The 18,555-nt window shown below is 37.6% G+C and overlaps 1 protein-coding gene across 4 annotated transcripts in view; it reads left to right on the top strand.

Moving 5' to 3' along the window:
- SIPA1L1 (signal induced proliferation associated 1 like 1) overlaps positions 1 to 18,555 on the top strand; it is a 191,723-nt gene that overhangs the window by 124,413 nt on the left and 48,755 nt on the right. For all 4 annotated transcript variants that reach the window (XM_057366751.1, XM_057366728.1, XM_057366737.1 and 1 more), the window contains 3 exons: positions 5,909 to 6,039; positions 6,608 to 6,796; positions 11,801 to 11,975. In XM_057366751.1, coding sequence (XP_057222734.1) covers positions 5,909 to 6,039; positions 6,608 to 6,796; positions 11,801 to 11,975 — 495 coding nt within the window. The remainder of the gene's footprint in view (positions 1 to 5,908; positions 6,040 to 6,607; positions 6,797 to 11,800; positions 11,976 to 18,555) is intronic.

Here is an 18,555-nt window from a genome sequence, read left to right as displayed (position 1 = left end):
CCTCCTCTGTCTCCTTCCAGAAAAATCTGATTCCTTATCAGTCTACTGAGTTCTGCAATCAGCAACTAAAGTTTCGTGTTTCAGCTGACCTGATTTACAGCATTTCAGCACTGAGAGGGGAAGACTTTATTCCTCCCTCTTCCTTTACCAGTTCTCTTGTTTTCAGAAAACTTGATAAACCAGTTGAGTTTACTAAAGAAGCAAGCAGAAGTCATGCCATCATGATAAATTGGAAGTTTACTGCTTGGTTGTTTCTCTCCAGTTATGGTGGGGGGATATTATCTTTCCTTGCAGTCAGCCAGGTAAGGGATGAGACAATACAGCAGAAGAGGAAGGAGGTGTGAGTAGAATTTCTGTCCCAGGGCAGCAACCATTTATTGTTTTTTCTACTCCTTAAGGGAAGTCACACCCTCATGCTCACCAYTTCATTTCCATTTTGCTGTAGATGTAATTAAGATAAATTGATAAAATTGACCTAACCTAGTCCTAAGTGTACTGGTGAGGGGTAGCGGGATATAAAAATGTATGTTATGGAGTAGGATTGGATGGGGAGAAGCTGTGATTTTTTTCTTAAGCAATAAAAYAGGACTTTAAACTCAGTTTTCTTGTGCCCAGTGGAGTCCAAACCAGGGGCATTGTTTGTACCAGAGATTTTTATCTGAAAAGCTGTACTTCAGAAGCCTCATTAGATATGTCCAAACCCTAGTTTTCTACAAGTGCAAAACACRTTTTGTTGACCACCTAGATTATCATTGTTCCCTGAGCAAACTTTAGACTGAGTTGATGAGGTGGGATAGTTATAAACCTTAAAGCAGCATAATGGGGAAAAAATATCAAGGAAGTCAGTTGTAACTGAATTTTTTTTATGTAAYATGAAACAAGTAATGATGCAGGAATTTTTTTTGCTGGAAGAGGAGGTTGGATTTTTATGATGTTACAAATRGAACAGACAGTGCCAAAAGACAGTTTGGGTGTGATCAGCTCATCAAATCAGTAGGCTTTGGATAATTTTATAKTCTTAGAAGTATAAAGCAAAGAATTCTGATTCAACAACAATACCTCTTAAAGATCTCAAACCAGGAAKATTTCACGGACTTGGAGACCCCCCAGTAATACTAGAGCTTGCAAAGAATAAAAAGCAGTGTTCCAGAGAATTGTGAGCCTGAGYTGGTTTTCATTCTAACTGGAAATAATAAAGCAGGTAATTTGGGACTGCCAGTTAGCATGATTTAATGAAAAGTAGGTCTTGTCATATCACAGAAAAAAAATTAGCTAATTTTGTGTCTTAAAAATAAAAGTTGAAAGCCATTGTGTTCATATAATCCCTTTTAATTTCTTCTCAAGATAATTTGGTGAAATGCTGATGAAGACTTGACTGAARTCTTTAATTCTATGAAATCAATAGCTCATTTTTTACAGGTACTTACATGACAGATCCATTCTCAAGTTTTAGCAGTGTATGGAGGAAGTATAAGTGAGTTTGCAGTATTACTAATGTGATCCAAATTAATTAAAATATTTTAATCTAGTTAGTGTAAAATATTTGCATGTGGCATTTATGGATGAGTCTTGTATAAGTTCAATGAATGCAAATGGATTAGTTTTTACATATAAAGGAAATTGGACCTCTACAGAGYAGTGGAATTCATAAATAATGTTCTGGCCTGGTATCCAGAATTCTAAATGTGAAAATACTGGTGGAGACAGTTTAGTGAAGGTAAGAAAAATGATACTTACAAAAAGCTGTTGGGGAAAGAACTTTATAATGGTACTTCCCGAGATTGGATTCAGCTTTTCCAATTTATATTGGAGCTAATTGTGCAGACTCCCTTTGTACTCAGCAGAGAGAAATGAACCTTGCAGGATGATATGAATTGCAGTCTCTTCCTCCGTTCACTAACAGAAGCCCATGCACAACTCACATGGAAATGTTTATTCTTATAGGAAATGAATGCTACTCTTACAATGCCCAAGATGTATTTACAAGGTGATTAAATAAAGRTGTGTTCTAAAAGGTGTATTTTGATAGAAGGACTTAACTAAAAGTTTGAAGTCTAGACATTTATAGGCTAAGCTAGWGCATAAAAAGAGAGGGAGTGGACAAAGCCAACACAAGACCCAATTTGTGAAAGTTGCACAGAGGTATTTTTACTAACTACTTGTTTATAATGAATATTAAAATCATAGAGATAGAAAAATTTGTTTCCATCACCTTGTCCAASTGCAGCTCAGAAAAGAGAACATATCACTCCAGAGAAGCAGGCTGTTTTCTCTGTTCCAGTAATTGTATCTGGGAATTATGGTTCTCATGGAAAGAACCAAGAGCATCTGTTTTGCTTCCATCATCCCCATGCYGAAGTTGCTAATGTTACCATTTAGGACAAATTTTAGTTTGGCTTAGAATGAAAGACTTGACTGAGAAGTAAATAGTTTCCTGAACTGGTTTTATAGCAAATGAGCTGTTGGTCAGCTTTCCTTCAGCTGTTGGCTGCCAGTAAAAATACCCTTTGCTCTAATGTTGTAAATTGCTGCATATTCTATTCAGAAATTGATGCCTTCCAAGTATGTTGCTAGACTTGCAGAGCTCTCAAAATGCTGCCTACCCTTTTTTCTCCAGAGTTTTCCAGTACTGGGCAGAGTTTTCCAGTACTGTAAATGCTGAGCTAGGTTTAAGAGTAAAATGCTTAATGCTGAGTTTCATTCACAAGAGAAATGTTTGGGATTTTTATTTCTAGTCTGATTACACAAAATATCAGTTGAACATGATATCCAAAGAAAAATGTGATAAAAGCACAAAAGAACCTTTTCACTCAAAATTGAGTGCATTTACTTGGATTCCTTTGTAAAGGAAACTCATAAATATCTGCTAGGAAAATAAGTATTTTAACTTTGGTTCTTTCTCTGTAAGTATCTTTTGATAAATCTATATGATAAATATTTAACTATTTTTGAAAGTGTTATAGTTGGTTTTATGACCAGATCCAAKCAATTCATTATTTCTTTTGGGTATGGATTTATAAATTAATTTATTGCTGTTGCTGGTTGTCCTGATTCTGTTAATTAAACGTCAGCCTTGAGAAATGTTGCTTACTATGAGCCTCTGTGTGGTTTGGGGGAATAAACTGTCTTCTGTGGTCTTCATGTTTGTCATAAAGTTCTTGAATTGTAATTGCGACRTAGCCCTTGTTTTCCCAGTAAGACTCCTAATTAGCCGCCTTTAGATTGGGTATTAAACTTTCTGCACTTGAATTCTGCTGCTTCTTTTCTTGCCAGAAAGAGAAAATGGTTGGATGTAAGGAGATTCAGGATGTAGGGGAATATCGGGTGGAGATACAAGAAAGTGTCCCAGAAGGAAAAGTAGCCAGATGCACGATCTATATGTATATGTGTGTATGTATATATGTATGTGTGTATATATGTATATGTATACACACATGTCAGAATGAATAGAGATTACATTTATTACCAGATAGAATGAACAAAGAGGGGAGATGACTAATGATGTGCATAGGAGAGCAAGAAAGATGCTGCCCAGTGCAGACTGAAGGAAGAGAAGACATTTCCTATTAGCAGAGAATTGTAAAGTTCCACTCTACTTCCATGCATTTTCCCAAAGCAGTAGGAGCTAATAAAAGAGCTTAATCAAATGATACAGAATTGTATGTTTATTTTGATGAAGCTTCAAACATTCCCCTTGSCACCCTTCTTTAATGTGTTTTTAAGATGTGGAATAATTCCTCCTGAGAAAATTCTCTATCAGGATTGCAAGCTAGAGGGGTTGCAGGGTACACAAATTTTGCCATCTTTGTTGCTGTCAATACAGAAAACTCATGTTATGTTTGAGCCCTTCTGGTGTGCATTTCTACTATACTTTTTTCTTTACCTTTTTCTATTATAAAAGCAAAGCCATACCACTTTTTTTAAGTCACCAAGCAGTTTAATGTGGAGATGGCCAAATTATCTCAGCTGTTGGAAGCTGTGTAATATGCTGATAAAAAAACTTAATCTGATTTTCTCAAAGACTGTGCTGCTTCTGCATTGACCTTGTCAGCCATAAACTGTTTGGTGAGCTGTAAACATCTTGAACAAAAAGCAAGCTACTTAATGCAGGACAAAGAAAAGCTAGGGTGCTAGTAAGATAGTTTGAAATTTTGAACAGAGCACCTTTGGCATTTACAGGACTCACACCTGTGGACTAGTACAAAAATGTAATTAGGCTTATATGGATGTTCTCATTTTTATTAGTAATTTCTCTGTTCACAGTTCACKTACCCAGAATTTAATGACAGTATTTACAGAATATTCCACAAGATATTAGAAGAATTTTAAATTTTAATTACCTTTGTGTAGAATGTTGGGTTTTCATTGAAATCTTAAACAGAAAACATTGAGTGTAGAGTAATAAAATACTACACACTGGTACTTGAATAGAGCACCCAAGGGCTTAAAATGCTGTGTGAAAGCACTTAGTGTGTTGGAGGGATGTTTTGCAAGAACCAGTAARTATAAGTTCTAAAAGAATTGCAGTGACAAATGAGGCTCTCAAATTTTTAACATTATTAATTGAAAAAATTATTTCCATTCACTTTAGATGGAGTATATTTTAATATCTATTTTTATTATACTTAAAGATGCAGTTCTTGATGATGATGTTAAAATACATTTTATCTCTATAGTAGAATAGCTCATGGTAGACTGCTGCTAGTTGTTTTAAGAATAACAAGTAATCTCTGTGTAGTAAAAACAATATGGATATATTTCCTGTCAGGGCAGTTACATCTCTTTTTCATTCCACTGAATTTCACATTTCTTTGAATTGCTGAATTTTCAGGTGGCTCTAACTTTCTATTTTTGTGCATGTAGCTGCTTGTAGAAAACGATGACATGGGACTTATTTTTCTTGTACAGTGCTTGACTCCTGTTTCTTGACTCTTTTCTTAAATTCTCTTCTAGGATATGTATGTTTAAATTCAGCAGTCACTTAAGATATGTGCAGCTTTGTTTATATATTGCTGCATTCATGGTGATACAYCTCTGTTAGCAGTCAAGATAGTCTGTAATGCTCAAGAGGCTCAAGGGAAGAGCCTTCCACACCAGTCTCTAAAATTGTTGAGCTTTAATKTTGGTAAATGTGCTTTTCTAACATATTTTCGTGTAAAGCTTGGCTTTACTTCTCTATGGTTAGACAAATACAAAAATTTGTTTCAAAGAATCTGCTAGTTCAGCTAGTGAGTGATTTCATCACTCCTGTATTCTCTCTGCTGCCTTCCCCACTAGACTGCTTTTTCACTCAACTCTTAGCACTTGAAATTTACTTTTAGGGTTGTTGAACACTTCACTGTTAAACATTTATGCTAGTCATTTTATTCTCGTGCTTTATTCTTCTGTACTATGATTTGATACTTTTAYTGTAAACAAGCCTTTAACTTCTTTTTCAGCTTCATCAGTTTTTTCCCCTTTTAGAACTGAGTAATGTATATGGAAAAAGCGGAAAACATTCAAACAAAAACGTAATTTACATCCTTTGCTAARTACAGTTGTTTGACATTTCTGTTTTAACATAGGTTGTTGAGTTTTCCACTTTGGTGCATTTGRCTTCCTTCTTTTTATTTTTAAGGGGGAAATTGGTTGTACTTACTTAGCTCAATGTGAATGAAACAGATGGCGATATAAAAGCTGATGTAAGAGGTGTATCCTGTTTTAGGCCTRTTTAAGCAGAGATGCCATGTTGAAATTCAGCTTTCTTGTATAAAAGGATCTCATGGGGGAACTGAAGCACAGGAATGACACCCTGGTACCACTTGAAGATGTGTTCTTATTGACTCCATGGAACTGGCATATAACAAGCGTGAAAATACAGTTGAAGTTTAAGAAATAAGACTTACTTTCTTTTTTTCTCTTGTACAAGAACACTGGAACTATTTTGGGGCAGATGAGAACCTGGGTCCAGTAGCTGTGAGTATAAGAAGAGAAAAGCCAGAAGAAATCAAAGAAAATGGACCTCAGTACAACTACCGGATCATATTCAGAACCAGTGAGGTAAGCACATCAGGAGTGATAGTAGAAGAAACTAGAAGTGAACTGGCAAAACCAGGTGGCATGCGTGGGCTTTGTGTGCTTTTCAGCATTGATAATAGATTTCTGTATATTCCAGGAACCTCCTGACATAATTACCCTGCATGTACACTGAATATTTATGAGTTATTTCATAATGTCCAATACAGAGGAAACCTACAGGAACTACATTAGCTAGAAGAAAGCAAAGAGGAGGGAAATTGCTTCCTTCACTTTTATATGTGGCAGTGGGTAGACCTGAGAAATGTACTTTTTACTTTTAAATGCTCTGCTAAAAGTATATACAAATTTTTCCAGGTAAGAGTTGCCTGTAAAACTTAAATCTGATGAATCATTTGAAATAGTCTGATTACTGTTAGCTATCAGTGAGTGACATTTTGTGACTCAGTGTTGGTTTCATTCTAACAGAAATTCCTTAATGTCCTTAATGTCTGTTGAGAGTTGGAAACGTAGTATGTTTAGTTCCACTGCTGTTGCAGACAGTCTCAATGCATAATTCAATATTTGTGCTATTTTTCTGTTGTATGCGTAGCTCATGACATTAAGGGGCTCYGTGCTGGAAGATGCTATCCCTTCTACTGCCAAGCATTGCACAGCCAGGGGACTTCCCCTAAAAGAAGTGCTGGAGTATGTGGTTCCAGAGCTGAATATCCATTGCCTAAGGCTGGCCTTCAACACTCCAAAAGTCACAGAACAGCTTATGAAGCTTGATGAGCAAGGGGTAAGTGCAGAGTTAGATAATTAAACAAATTCCTTACTCTGTCAGATTATTGCCATGAGTTGCAAAAATACCTTTTAGCTTTATGTGATTAGACAAGTGGTGTCTYTCAGGGGTCCATACTGGGACTTAATGTCTTCATTAATGAYACAGATGAAGGGATTGAGTGCACCCTCAGCAGATTTGCAGATGATACCAAGATGAAGTTGCAGTTGCCACAATTGAAGAATGGGATGCCATCCAGAGGGTCCTGGACAAGCTCAAGAATTGTCCCCATGGCAGTCTTATGAGGTTTAAGAAGATCAAATTGAAGATGATGCACCTCAGTGCTGCACCTTCGGTATTAACACAGGCTGGGGATGAATGGATCAAGAGCAGCCCTGCTGAGAAGTGTTTGGGGGTGCTGGTGGGTAAGGCTGGACATGACTGAGCCATGTGCACTCCCAGCCCAGAGAGCCAAACGTGTTCTGGCTGCATCCAGAGCAGCGTGGGCAGCAGGGCCAGGAGGGGATTGTGCCCCTCTGCTCTGCTCTGCTGAGACCCCACCTGCAGGGCTGCATCCACCCTGGGGTCCCAGCATGGGAAGGAATGGAGCTGCTGGAGAGAGTCCAGAGGAGGCCATCAGGATGATCAGAGGGATAGAGCACCTCTCCTGTGAGGAAAGGCTGAGAGAATTGGGATTGTTCACCCTGGAAGAGAAGGCTTGGGGTGACCTAACTGTGGCCTTCCGGTACCTGAAGGGCTCTGACGACAAAGAGGGAGAGGGACTTGTAACAAAAGACCAAGGAGTGACAGGATAAGGAGATGTAACTTCAAATTGAAGCAGTTTAGATTAGATTTTGGGAGGACAGTTCTTTGCTGTGACAGTGGTGAGACACTGCATCAGATTGCCCAGAGAAGCTGTGGATGCCCCATCCCTGGAAATGTTCAAAGCCAGGTTGGATGGAGCTCTGAGCAGCTTGGTMTGGTGGAGGGTGTYCCTGCCCATGGCTGGGGWTTGGAGCTACTTGATCTTTAAGGCCCCCTTCCAACCCAAATGACTGTGTGATTCTGTSATATCTAACAAAAACTGTGAGGTTAAATTACCCTTATTTCATACCTGTATGTTATTAAGCTCCCATAGTTTTCTAATACTTAAACTTTTGGAAATCATTAGGGACACGTGATAGTTAAATTTTTTATTATCTGCATCAAAGTATTTTCTGTGTTTGTGGTAATGAAACAGTTTGACACTTCTAGCAGAAAAAGATAAGCACACTCTGTACTAATTAGGAGCTGCATTTTTTCAATTCTAAGCTAACAAAAAATGGGTAACAGCTGCTCTACTAATTAGGTGCACAGAATGTTGATCGCTCCTTCTTGCTGAGTTTTGCACTGTTTCATTACAGCATGAGCAGGTGCCCGTTTGATATAGCAGATAAAATGTTTTGTAAATTTAAGAGTTAAGATTATAAAGTCACCTTAGCTTGACTTAGCCATTATATTTCACCCAGAAATTCCTTCGTTGAGCCAAATTTGCATGCATCGGTTTTCATTAAAATAAGATGGGGTATTTTGTATTTCAGTAAGGYCTTAAAACAGTTGGTTGTTTTCATATTTAAGAATTCCATTCTTTGTTTAAATTTATCTGCTTTCAGCTTTAAGACTTCTGATATTTTTGTCTGCTACATCTTAAAAGCCACTTTGGTGTGAGATTTTTTTTAAGCAAAGTTTTTTGTATGCAGTGATTAAATCATCTGTTGGTCTTGTTTATGATAAACTAAACAGATTGCACTTTTCAAGTCTTTCACTGCAACATATTTTCTCTGAATTTCATATCACTCTTAYGGCTGAGCTCTGTCTTCTGTTTCAATATCTGCATATGTCATTCAGTGTCAGAATGGGAATATTTTTCTTGCCCTAGTTTTGTACTGGTGGTGTATGTGAAAGTTGCTTGTTCCTTTACTTCCTCTTAAATTGCTAGAGTGGTAACATCTGCTGTTCTGTACATATGGTCCACATTGCTTGTCACCTAGCTGTTCTTTTATTGGATTTATTAAAATGCATTCATTTGAATGGTTCTGTGTTAAAAAGCAATCCAGTCATTTCCTGGGGCTGCACTAGATTCTTWGCTAATTACCATCTACTAATCATTGAATTAATCTAGATGATAGATTAATCTAGTAGATTAATGATCTACTAATCATTGTTTTGAATGCAGACTTCATGGGAAGTTAATGTAGGTTTACTTCCAAATATGATTTTAAAATCTGAATATTAGGGCAATTACTGATCTATTTTAGTAGAAGTTAATCTTTGTCAATTCCTCATTCACAGAAATACTGCAAAATGTCACTTGGTTCTTAATATAATTCCCAGTTCATAATATAAACTTGCTGACTGGTTAAATCCAAGATATACTTTCTGCTGTCTTGCACTGGCTGCTAGATAAATACTTTAAGTGCACTTTTCCCGCATGTGTGAATACGTAAATACTTTCAGATTATTAAAATGAAGATGCCACTTTAGTGGTTTTACCACAACAGAATTCATGCTTCAACTTCTTTTTTATCTTTTTCATGTAGTTAATGCACTTCTAAGGACCCTAGATCTATCAGGAGGTGTAATAATGGGGACTGCATGCCTTTCTCCAAATTTGCTCTCTTTTATTCAGAAATGCCAACTTGTGTTGCCCTTAAGGAAACTTTTTTTTCAAAAATTAATAAATCTAAGAACGCAGCTAGAAGGCGTATCCTGATCTTTGCATAGTCCTTGTTTAGTTTTTTAGGCTGACATTTTCCAAGCAATAAAGCACAGTTGTTTGCTTGCTCATTGGTGCTGCAGATCTGATTTATGTTTATGCCCTTGAAAATACTTCCTTACTGAAAGTTGAAGCTTAAATGGTGCAATGAGAGAATATTTTCCTTTGTCCTAACTTGTTTTAGTGGAATTACAAGAAGCTATTGTAACTAGCAGTGCATTTAAGGTGTTGTGGTTCCATGAAGCACTTGGGTCCATCCTGTTTCTCTGGGGCTGGAGAAAGCACGTGTGAGCAGTGGATGCCTGAATGGGCCAAGGCAGGACCTGCTGCTGATATGGAAAGTGGTGGCAGTTGTTCAGCAGGAACAGCAGCAGTGCCACCTCTCACCACCCTTCCTCACKCCCTTCCTCTCTCCTCCCTTACCCCGTGTCATCAGGAGGCACTGGAACAGACTGCCCAGAGAAGATGGGCRTGTCCCATCCCTGAAAGTGTTAAAATTCAGGTTGGGTGTGGACTTGAGCAGCCTGGCTTAGTAGAAAGTGTCCCTGCTGCCCATGCCACGGGGTTGGGAACTAGATGATCCTTAGGGTCCCTTCCAACCCATACCATTTTATGCTTTTATGCTGTACTTGAATTTTGTCATAAGAAACTTGGTYGGATTTGGAAGATGCATGTCAGGTAGTCAGTGTGTCAGATAATAAAATAAGAGATATTCTGTAGTGGGAAARAAAGAAGCAGCTTAGAAATGTGACTTGTTATATATATGACCTTCAGCAGAAGTAAACCAGCCAGGTTATCTTTACCCTTCTTTTTCCCTCCTTGTTTTCCTACTGCTAATACTTTATCCCTGTTTTCATTCATTCTTGGTAATAAAGGAAAAATACAGTCAAGTTACAGTTTTCAGAGTTTTTAAATTTACTTTATTTAGAGACAGAGTAGGACCACTYCACAGGGCTTTCTGATTATCCCACCATAAATATAATAGGTTAAAATTAATGCCTTTCAYTTTAATTATGTGTCCACATTGTCCTAGCAAGTTCAAAATCCTTTGCCTCCTAACTTGGGATGGAATCTTCTGAGAGCAAATCRCAGTATATTCAGATAACTTTGCTTCCAGTGCCCTTGCAAATAACTGTTTTCACTTCCCACTAACCAAAAGTTGTAAATCTTAAGCCAGTTGTGATAGATTTTCTTATAATTTTACTTTGGCATATGTGGTCGGTGTTTATGGGAAATAGAGCCTCTGCAAAAATTCATGTGTGAGAGGGAGGATTATTTACCGGGCAATGAGGATGCATTTCTACTGGATGAATTATATGCATAAACTCCAAGGCTCTCCCTTGTGCTCCTTCAGTCAGAGTTCCTGCCTGTGAAATTGGTTTTGGAGGCAGCAGTAAATGGCTGTGGATGCTGCCTTCTTCCCTTCTGTAACTTCTTTTTCTGTAGTCCAGATATAAATGATGCCAGTGCRCTTCTTTTTTTTGGTGTTTGTATCRRTTTGGAATTGATGGGAACAAAATTGCTTTGAAGAATTACAGTTATGGTTGGGTAAAAAATTACTTTATTGACATTTTCAGCTTCTGTTGTATTAGGAACATCAACTACCAAATTAGATGGAAAATGGAAATAAAAAGCTCAAACKTATTTGAAGATCTATGCTAATAAACAGTATTTTCAAGCTATTATCAGCATTTTTCAATTTAGCTGTTTTCTTTGTTATTATTGTAATATTTAAATCAGGGAAGACCAACTGAATGTCATGGAGTCTTTCTACATTGCTAACAGATGAATAATTTGTCTTCTCTTTGAAATGAGAGAATGTTCATTTTGTCACTTACTTTAGAAATGAGCACATGATGTGCCCTACTCTTCTGTGTGGAAGGCTTAGCATAAGATGGTAGCCATGGTACCAGCCTGAGTGAGAGTCGAGTTCCTGGCGTTACTAAAGCAGCATTTCCCATATGACTCAGTTAGATATTCACTTGCATACTGCGGTGTTATCCTCCTCAAAATAAGCAACATTCATGTTTGTTTCATTTCAGAAAGCATTTTGACATCTTCAGATTAAATCTGCCATCATCGAGGCAAATACAGTAGAAAAAAATGGGAGTATTTGGAACTAGACTCAATTTTGAATTGAGACTGATAATTTGGTATTTTTTTMTKTGTGAATTATRTGTTTATTAAAATGTGGAAAGTGARTTCAGTGCRTAAGTTGCTTCATCCCTTGGTATACACATAAAATYTTAATCTTTTTCCCTTTGCAGTTAAGTTACCAACTTAAAGTGGGTATCATGTACTGCAAAGCTGGGCAAAGCACGGAAGAGGAAATGTACAATAATGAATCAGCAGGTCCAGCCTTTGAGGAGTTTCTTCAGCTCTTGGGAGAGCGAGTTCGRCTCAAGGGATTTGACAAGTACCGTGCTCAGCTGGATACAAAGAGTAAGACTTTTTCATTTTTTCCCCCCGTAAGTGAACAAAATGCATCAAATGCTTGCTAACTRCCTTTTTGAAGAGAGTTCCCATAAATAATGTCTTTGCTGTAGGAAGGCAGTCACTTAGTATAAGTGAAAGCAGAGCACATGTGTAATTTGACTGTACTCATATGATCTCTCAACTCTGATAATAATTGGATTTTTGTACTGATTTGATATGAAATTATCACTAAAGCTAAAGCATGAAACCACTAACCATGGAACCGTTATTGGTATAGCAACTCCGTCATCAGTGTTGTCTTAAGACTAATCAGTACAGCTCGTATGTCCTTTTTTTTTTTTTATTAATGTTACGCTTATAGACAGTCTCAAAAATGTTTCAAGACCCCATCTATGTCACTCCTCCTTGAAGAATTGATCTACTGCTTTTCAGGTGTCTGTTGCATGCAGTTTTTTGTCTAGGCAGTTTTGTCTTAGTCACCTTGTAAATGTAACCCTCTGTGGTTTTTCTATTTTGAGTTATGRAAATGAAACTGGATTTGGCAGCTATATTATCAGCTTTAACTGTAAAACATATTGCAACAAAAATGCAGTGTTAAGATGATCCTGGGTGACCATAATTATAAAAGAAACTTCCCTGCATTTGGAATCAGTCTTGTGAAATACCTGTTTATCAGCTAGCACATTCTGTATTTAAGTTGTAGATCTGTTCAAATGACTTGGTGAAATTTTGTCTGGTGTTAATTTTCTTTGAGTACTGGAGCTAACCAGTTCCTATGGAGATCTTTTGCTATTTTGCTCACTTGTAGCAAATAAAATGAAATAAGGAGTTGATTCATGAAAGCTGAAAAGCATTCATCAGTTTTAGTGCAGTAGAAGCTGTGGCCTTGCCATGGGTCTCCTGGCATAAATAAAGCACTTGCTGTGCTTTAATGCTCCATCTTTCTGTATTCTGTCCTTAATTCCTACTGCAATTGCATTGCCATCTCCTCAGGCTGTTCTTGACCAGCATGATCATCAGTCCTCAGGGGGTTATAAAACCTCTTTTGGTTTTAAACCTAAATTAATACCTATTTTGCACRTGTTTAACATGGAGCATGCTTTTTCTAACTTGCAGTACTTCTGTTCCTCTCTTGTAGTTCCTTCCTTGAGTGCATTTCATAGAAACATTTCATTTCATAGGTTTGGGTTGGAAGGAACCTTAAAGATCATCTCATTCCAACCACCCTGCCATGGGCAGAGACACCTTCCACCGGGCCAGGTTGCTGAAAGACCCATCCAGCCTGACTTTAACCACCTCCTGGGATGGGGCATCCACAGCTTCTCTGTGCAGCCTTTTTCTGGGGTCTCATGACCCTCAGAGTACAGAATTTCTTCCCAAATCTAGGATAACCCTGGCCTCTTTTAGTTAAAAATCATTTTCCCTTGTCTTACATGCCCTTGGGAAAAGTTCCTCTCCAGCCTTCCTGTAGGCCCCTTTAGGGAAGGCTGCTGTAAGGTTGAGAATTACAAGAGCCTTCTCTTCTAGGCTGAATAATCCTTGTTCTCTCAGCCTTTCCCCACAGTAGATATGCTCCAGCCCTCTGATCATCTTGGTGTCCTCTAGACTCAGTCTGCCAGGTCCATGTCCTTCCTGTGCTGAGGATCCCAGAGCTGGATGCAGCACTCCAGGTGGACACTCAGTACTCCATTTGGTGTCCAGACACGTTGCAGTTGTCTCCTCAATACTTTTGTGATGTTGCYCTTATTAAGCCAAGACTTATTTGTTGGTGTGTGAGGTGTGTATTTCTCTGCTTGCATGCACACACACATTCAGTATTTATTATCTGATAACTTTCTTCTGCTCTCACTCGATTTCAGTCTCTTTAATCTATACAAGGATTATATACATGATTCCAGATGATATCAGGCAGTTTCTTGTTGTAATGTTTTCTTGCCTATACTGGAAATACGTGTAACTCTTAGATTGAGTCTTCCTTCTGCACAGCCCTGAGCTGTTATTTTATCAGTTATAAAGATAAGCTCAAAAATGGTCGAAAGTCGTATGTATGGAAAACAGAGAAAATAGTGATTTGGCTTCTGGTTTTATGCTGTGACCTTGTTGCTTTCAGTAGTTAAAGCAAAATAGTCTCTTCCCTTTCTTCTGGGTTAGTTAAGATGTGAAAAAAAGGAAAATAACTCGTATTTTGGTGTGAATCCACACACACTGGGTTCTAGTGTGTGTAAATGCTCTTTGATTGACTTGATTATCTACTCAGATATACCCATGGAAGTTGTAACTGTCCTTTAAGTATTCATTTTTCATTTTCTTCTTTGAACAGCAGAATTTTCCAGAAATGTTTTAAATTCCTCTTTGTTTCTTTGGACTTGAAAGAATTTTTTCAGGCATTGAATTTATGTACTACCATGTACCCGTTGAATGGAAGCCTTAAGTTTGCTGAATCTTTCCTGGTTTTGAGAGTTGTCTTTTTGTAATGAAGGTTTCTCCGCCATGTCAAGAGCTGGCTTATCTTTTTCACATTGCCAAGTAGACCTACTCAGCTCCATATCTAAAAATACTAAAAAGTCTTTCTGTGAACACTTCTAAGTGATCACAGAGCACAGGAAATCCTCTAAGTGGAAACTGCCGCTTTCATGAAGGATTTCCTGCATTTTCTTTTAAGTCAAGGTTTACAAGCTCACATATGCAGAACCTCATCAGCTTAGAACTGTTTAGGAACCCTTTAAGTTGTCTGAAATCTTTTGAGTGATGTTGCCTGCAGGATTACTGGGAAAGCACATGACTATATGGGAGTATGCATGGATATGTTTTAGGCAGCAGCAAATGTGAACAATGGCAGCAAACTTTTATAATTGATCTTGATGGTGGTATGTTCTCCTTTCTGCCAGTATGCCAAGCACAAACTGGAAATGCTGAAAGAAGAGCTGCTTTGGGGGCACAACACTCAGCTCTTTGGATAGCTGCATTTGGAAACACTTAAAGCATATCAGACACAGGAAAGGGGAAAAGAAAACCACTTTGTGGTAGGGGAAACGCTGAAGACCAGGTATTGTCACAAGAGCTACATCTCAGCTGTTGGGAGTACGTGAGCAGCAGGATACAGCCAGGCAATACATTTTTGGTGACTGCCCTAAGTAATGAGTCAGTCCCTTTACCTTGGCCTTAAAACAGAGACCTCCCTGCAAAGGAGGGAGTGCTGTTGTTTTACTGTGATTTAGGTTTATAGGCTCTTTGAAGCCGGTAGGTCTCCAGCTAGGTAGTGAGCTTCTCTGTCTTCCAGCTCTGTGCTCTTCTTTTGCTAGAGAGCACTACCTTGAAGCAGTTCTTGCAGTCTCCCTACTCAGGAAATTTGTCTGCACAAGAATTCTGTTCAGTGTCAGCGCAGTTGATTGCAAAGATGTGCTTAAAAGCAAATGTCTGTTCATTGGCTTGTAAGAAAGGTCAGATCTATGTAGGCTACTTTGCTGGTTTCTGTAGCTTTGGCAATACTTTGCAAGCTATGGAAAGCAGCTGCATGATGTAAGATATGGAAGGATTGTTCTCTGCATGGCAATGAACTGATTTGTATATGTACTCTGGAAATGTTCAAAATAATTTTTAATTYATGCAAATTTAGAAAAGTAAAGTTGCTCTAGCAAAAGGCAGCTTCAGAACAGTTGTTGTTCTTAGAAATTTTTAGACTTGGGGGCTTAATTGGTAAGTATCCATAACAGCCAATTCCTTAAAAGGAGGAATCTCATGCATCCTATTAACTGAAAGCCTATTTAAGTGTATTGGATCCTTCAAGGGTTTTGGATCTCTGCCAGTACCACTGTGAAAAAGAGATGCTACTTTTCAAGTTTTGTTTGTTTATTTTTAGAATTACCAGAGGGGAAACAGTCTATCTCCTGGCAGCCTGCAGACTTTGGATAGGAAATAGAGCTTGAAAATGTCACCTATCCCACAGTGACTAGGAATTTTATAGGCATCACTTAAAAGTATTGAACCTCACAGTGATCTTTCAAATTATTACTTCAGTCATTCTACTTTATTTTCCAGTTGTAATGCATACTTTATTTCCCTCCCCTTCACTTAGTCTTATTTCTCAATGTTTTTTTTTAATGGGCTAATGGGATCAGCTGGATAATGCAAGGCCTGGTAACATGGCATGTGTCCCCAGCAGAGTGGTAGTGTGGTTGATGCAGGAAATAAGGGAAGTTGASTCATATGAGTTGGGAAATTTATAATTTGTCAATTTGATAAGATTATAAACTAAGCTRTAAGTGGTAGATTTTGTACTGGATGTTTATATACTGCATGATTTTCTGGTTAAGACAGAATAAAAAAACCAAGTTATTAAATAGATAAAATCTAGGGAATGAATGGGCTTCAACTTGATATTTCATTTAGGAATCGTCAATAAACCCCAGCATTTGCAATTAAATTATATAGATAGATTACCTTGTTACCCTGCACTATATATCTTTCCAACCTTGTGGGAATAATGATAGACTTACTCTTGGGTCTGAGATTTTGTTGGGAGACCAATAGCCAAAGGAGGTCAGAGGTTCATTAATTGTTTAAGAAGCAGAAATAGGGATGGGGGAAGTCCATTTTGTGTTACACMTATACTTTTGTATGTTACAAAATAGAAGATTCTGTTTGTAAGCAACTTGGCTTTTTACAGAAATTGATCATGAGTGCTTGGTGTAATCTTTGTATATGACAGAAAGAAGAGCAGTGTTGACAACTGCTGACAAAAGAAAGGTAGAGGGGAGCAACATTAAGCTCTGAAAATACTTGTTCTCATGCTTTTTATTGCGAACCCTACTGCAGTTTGTAATTTGTCCTGCCTTGTCAATATAACTTATTTTTTGTTCTTCTACAATTCCTTGTAATGTTTTCCTTTGAAGCAGGGAGTCAGATTTTCTACTCGTAATGGTTTTTATACAGTTTTCTAGCACAGAGGTTGAGCTGCTGTAGAAGCAGGCTGACAAAGTCCTGTGGATTCAGTGAGGTGAATTTGTCAGCACTGTTCTGGTGGTGTCACAATTTTGAGTACTATGGGTGTTAGGAAGAAAGCACTTCAAGTGTGAGTCTGTTCATCCTTGTGAATATAGCTGAGAATCATTGGAAGGACGGAAGACTAAGGTGGATTTTTAAAAATGATTAATGATGGAGGGAAAATATCAGGTAACACCTCAGCTAAGTAGCCAGATCCAGTAATGGGGCAAGACAGGGAAAGCATCGTAAATAGCTGTGCCATAAACTGGTGGCTGGAGGGCATGTGTTCTGTGTAAAAAGGTGCTAATGAATTTGTACATCCCTCAGGTCTTTATTAAATAGAAGGAAATTGAAGTAGATTGTAGTGCTGGCTTGCATTTCTGACCTTGAAATGATRGATATTATTCCAGTGCACAGTCTTGGATTTTATTGCAATAGCCGTGATTTCATTTACAGMAAACATCTGCAGTTATGGTGATGTACTTAAGGAGAAAGTATTCTGGACTTCAAAAAATCTGAATAAGAAAGATGCACACTCCGTAGCAGGTGTGGACTTCTGTTGGTAGATGGATTTGAATAATAGAGATTTAAGATGTAAAGTGCTTAGAAATAACTGGAATTATTAAGTGTGTCTTTTGGATTGTARCCTGATTGTTTAGTTTGTGGAATCTTTGCTGTTCTCAGAGAGAACTTTTTTCTGACTAAAATGAAGTCCATCCAGGAAAATTTGGCTTAAATAYGTAGGTGTTCTAGCATACTTTTTGTCAGAATTGCTTTATTCCCCCAGCACTTTTTTGAGCCCCTTCCCCTCTTTTGGGGCTGCCTTTCCCTGTCTTGCTTCCCTATTATTTTGTACTGGCTCTTCCCCCTTTCCAATAATTTGTACTATTTTTGTGGTATGCTGTATTTCTAAAAGATAGTGTACAAATCAGTGTATTTAGAGTTCAACAGATAAAGCTTTTATGAAATTATGTTGGTGTTTAGGTGGCTTTTGGGTGAACCAGCATCCTTCAGTGTGCACTGCAATGATCAGGCAGAGGACTGGGGTGACTGTGAACACAGTGAAAGATTAAATAATTCCCTTTCAGCTGTCTTGCAGTTCTAATTAGCATTAAAAAGACAATATTTAGCAGTTAACTAGTTTATCCTACTGGCAGTTGAATCCTGGAAAACAGAGCCAAATCTCCTTGAAACATTAAATGAGACTTACAATTTTTGAAAATTATTTTTTAAGATTATATTTCTAATTCCCTTTTTATTCTAGATAGATGATTTGGAGGCAAAATCTCTATGTAGCTGTAATGTAGAAAACTTTCCATTTCATTTTACATATAAATTTGTGTTTAATTTACAGAAAAGCTATCTCTATTTTATTTTTCTGAATCGGRCAGAAAACACACTTCTCAGTTTATACTCAAAATCAGGGTAAATTGTGTATTTATGTTACTGTAAATGCATCATATATCTCAGATCTGTTGTCTTCTTAGTAACGTGATATGTCTGCTAATAAAAATGCCAAGGTGTAGTTTTTAACAGCTTTTAAAAATACATTGTTATAAATAGCTGGGATTATATAATTTAGTAGCATGTTTATATAACTTCA

This window comes from Malurus melanocephalus, unplaced genomic scaffold (genome assembly GCF_030028575.1).
Source record: "Malurus melanocephalus ecotype Western Australia unplaced genomic scaffold, MMel_1.1 scaffold_2, whole genome shotgun sequence".
Classification (NCBI taxonomy): domain Eukaryota; kingdom Metazoa; phylum Chordata; class Aves; order Passeriformes; family Maluridae; genus Malurus; species Malurus melanocephalus.
This window is presented reverse-complemented; position numbering and strand designations above follow the sequence as displayed.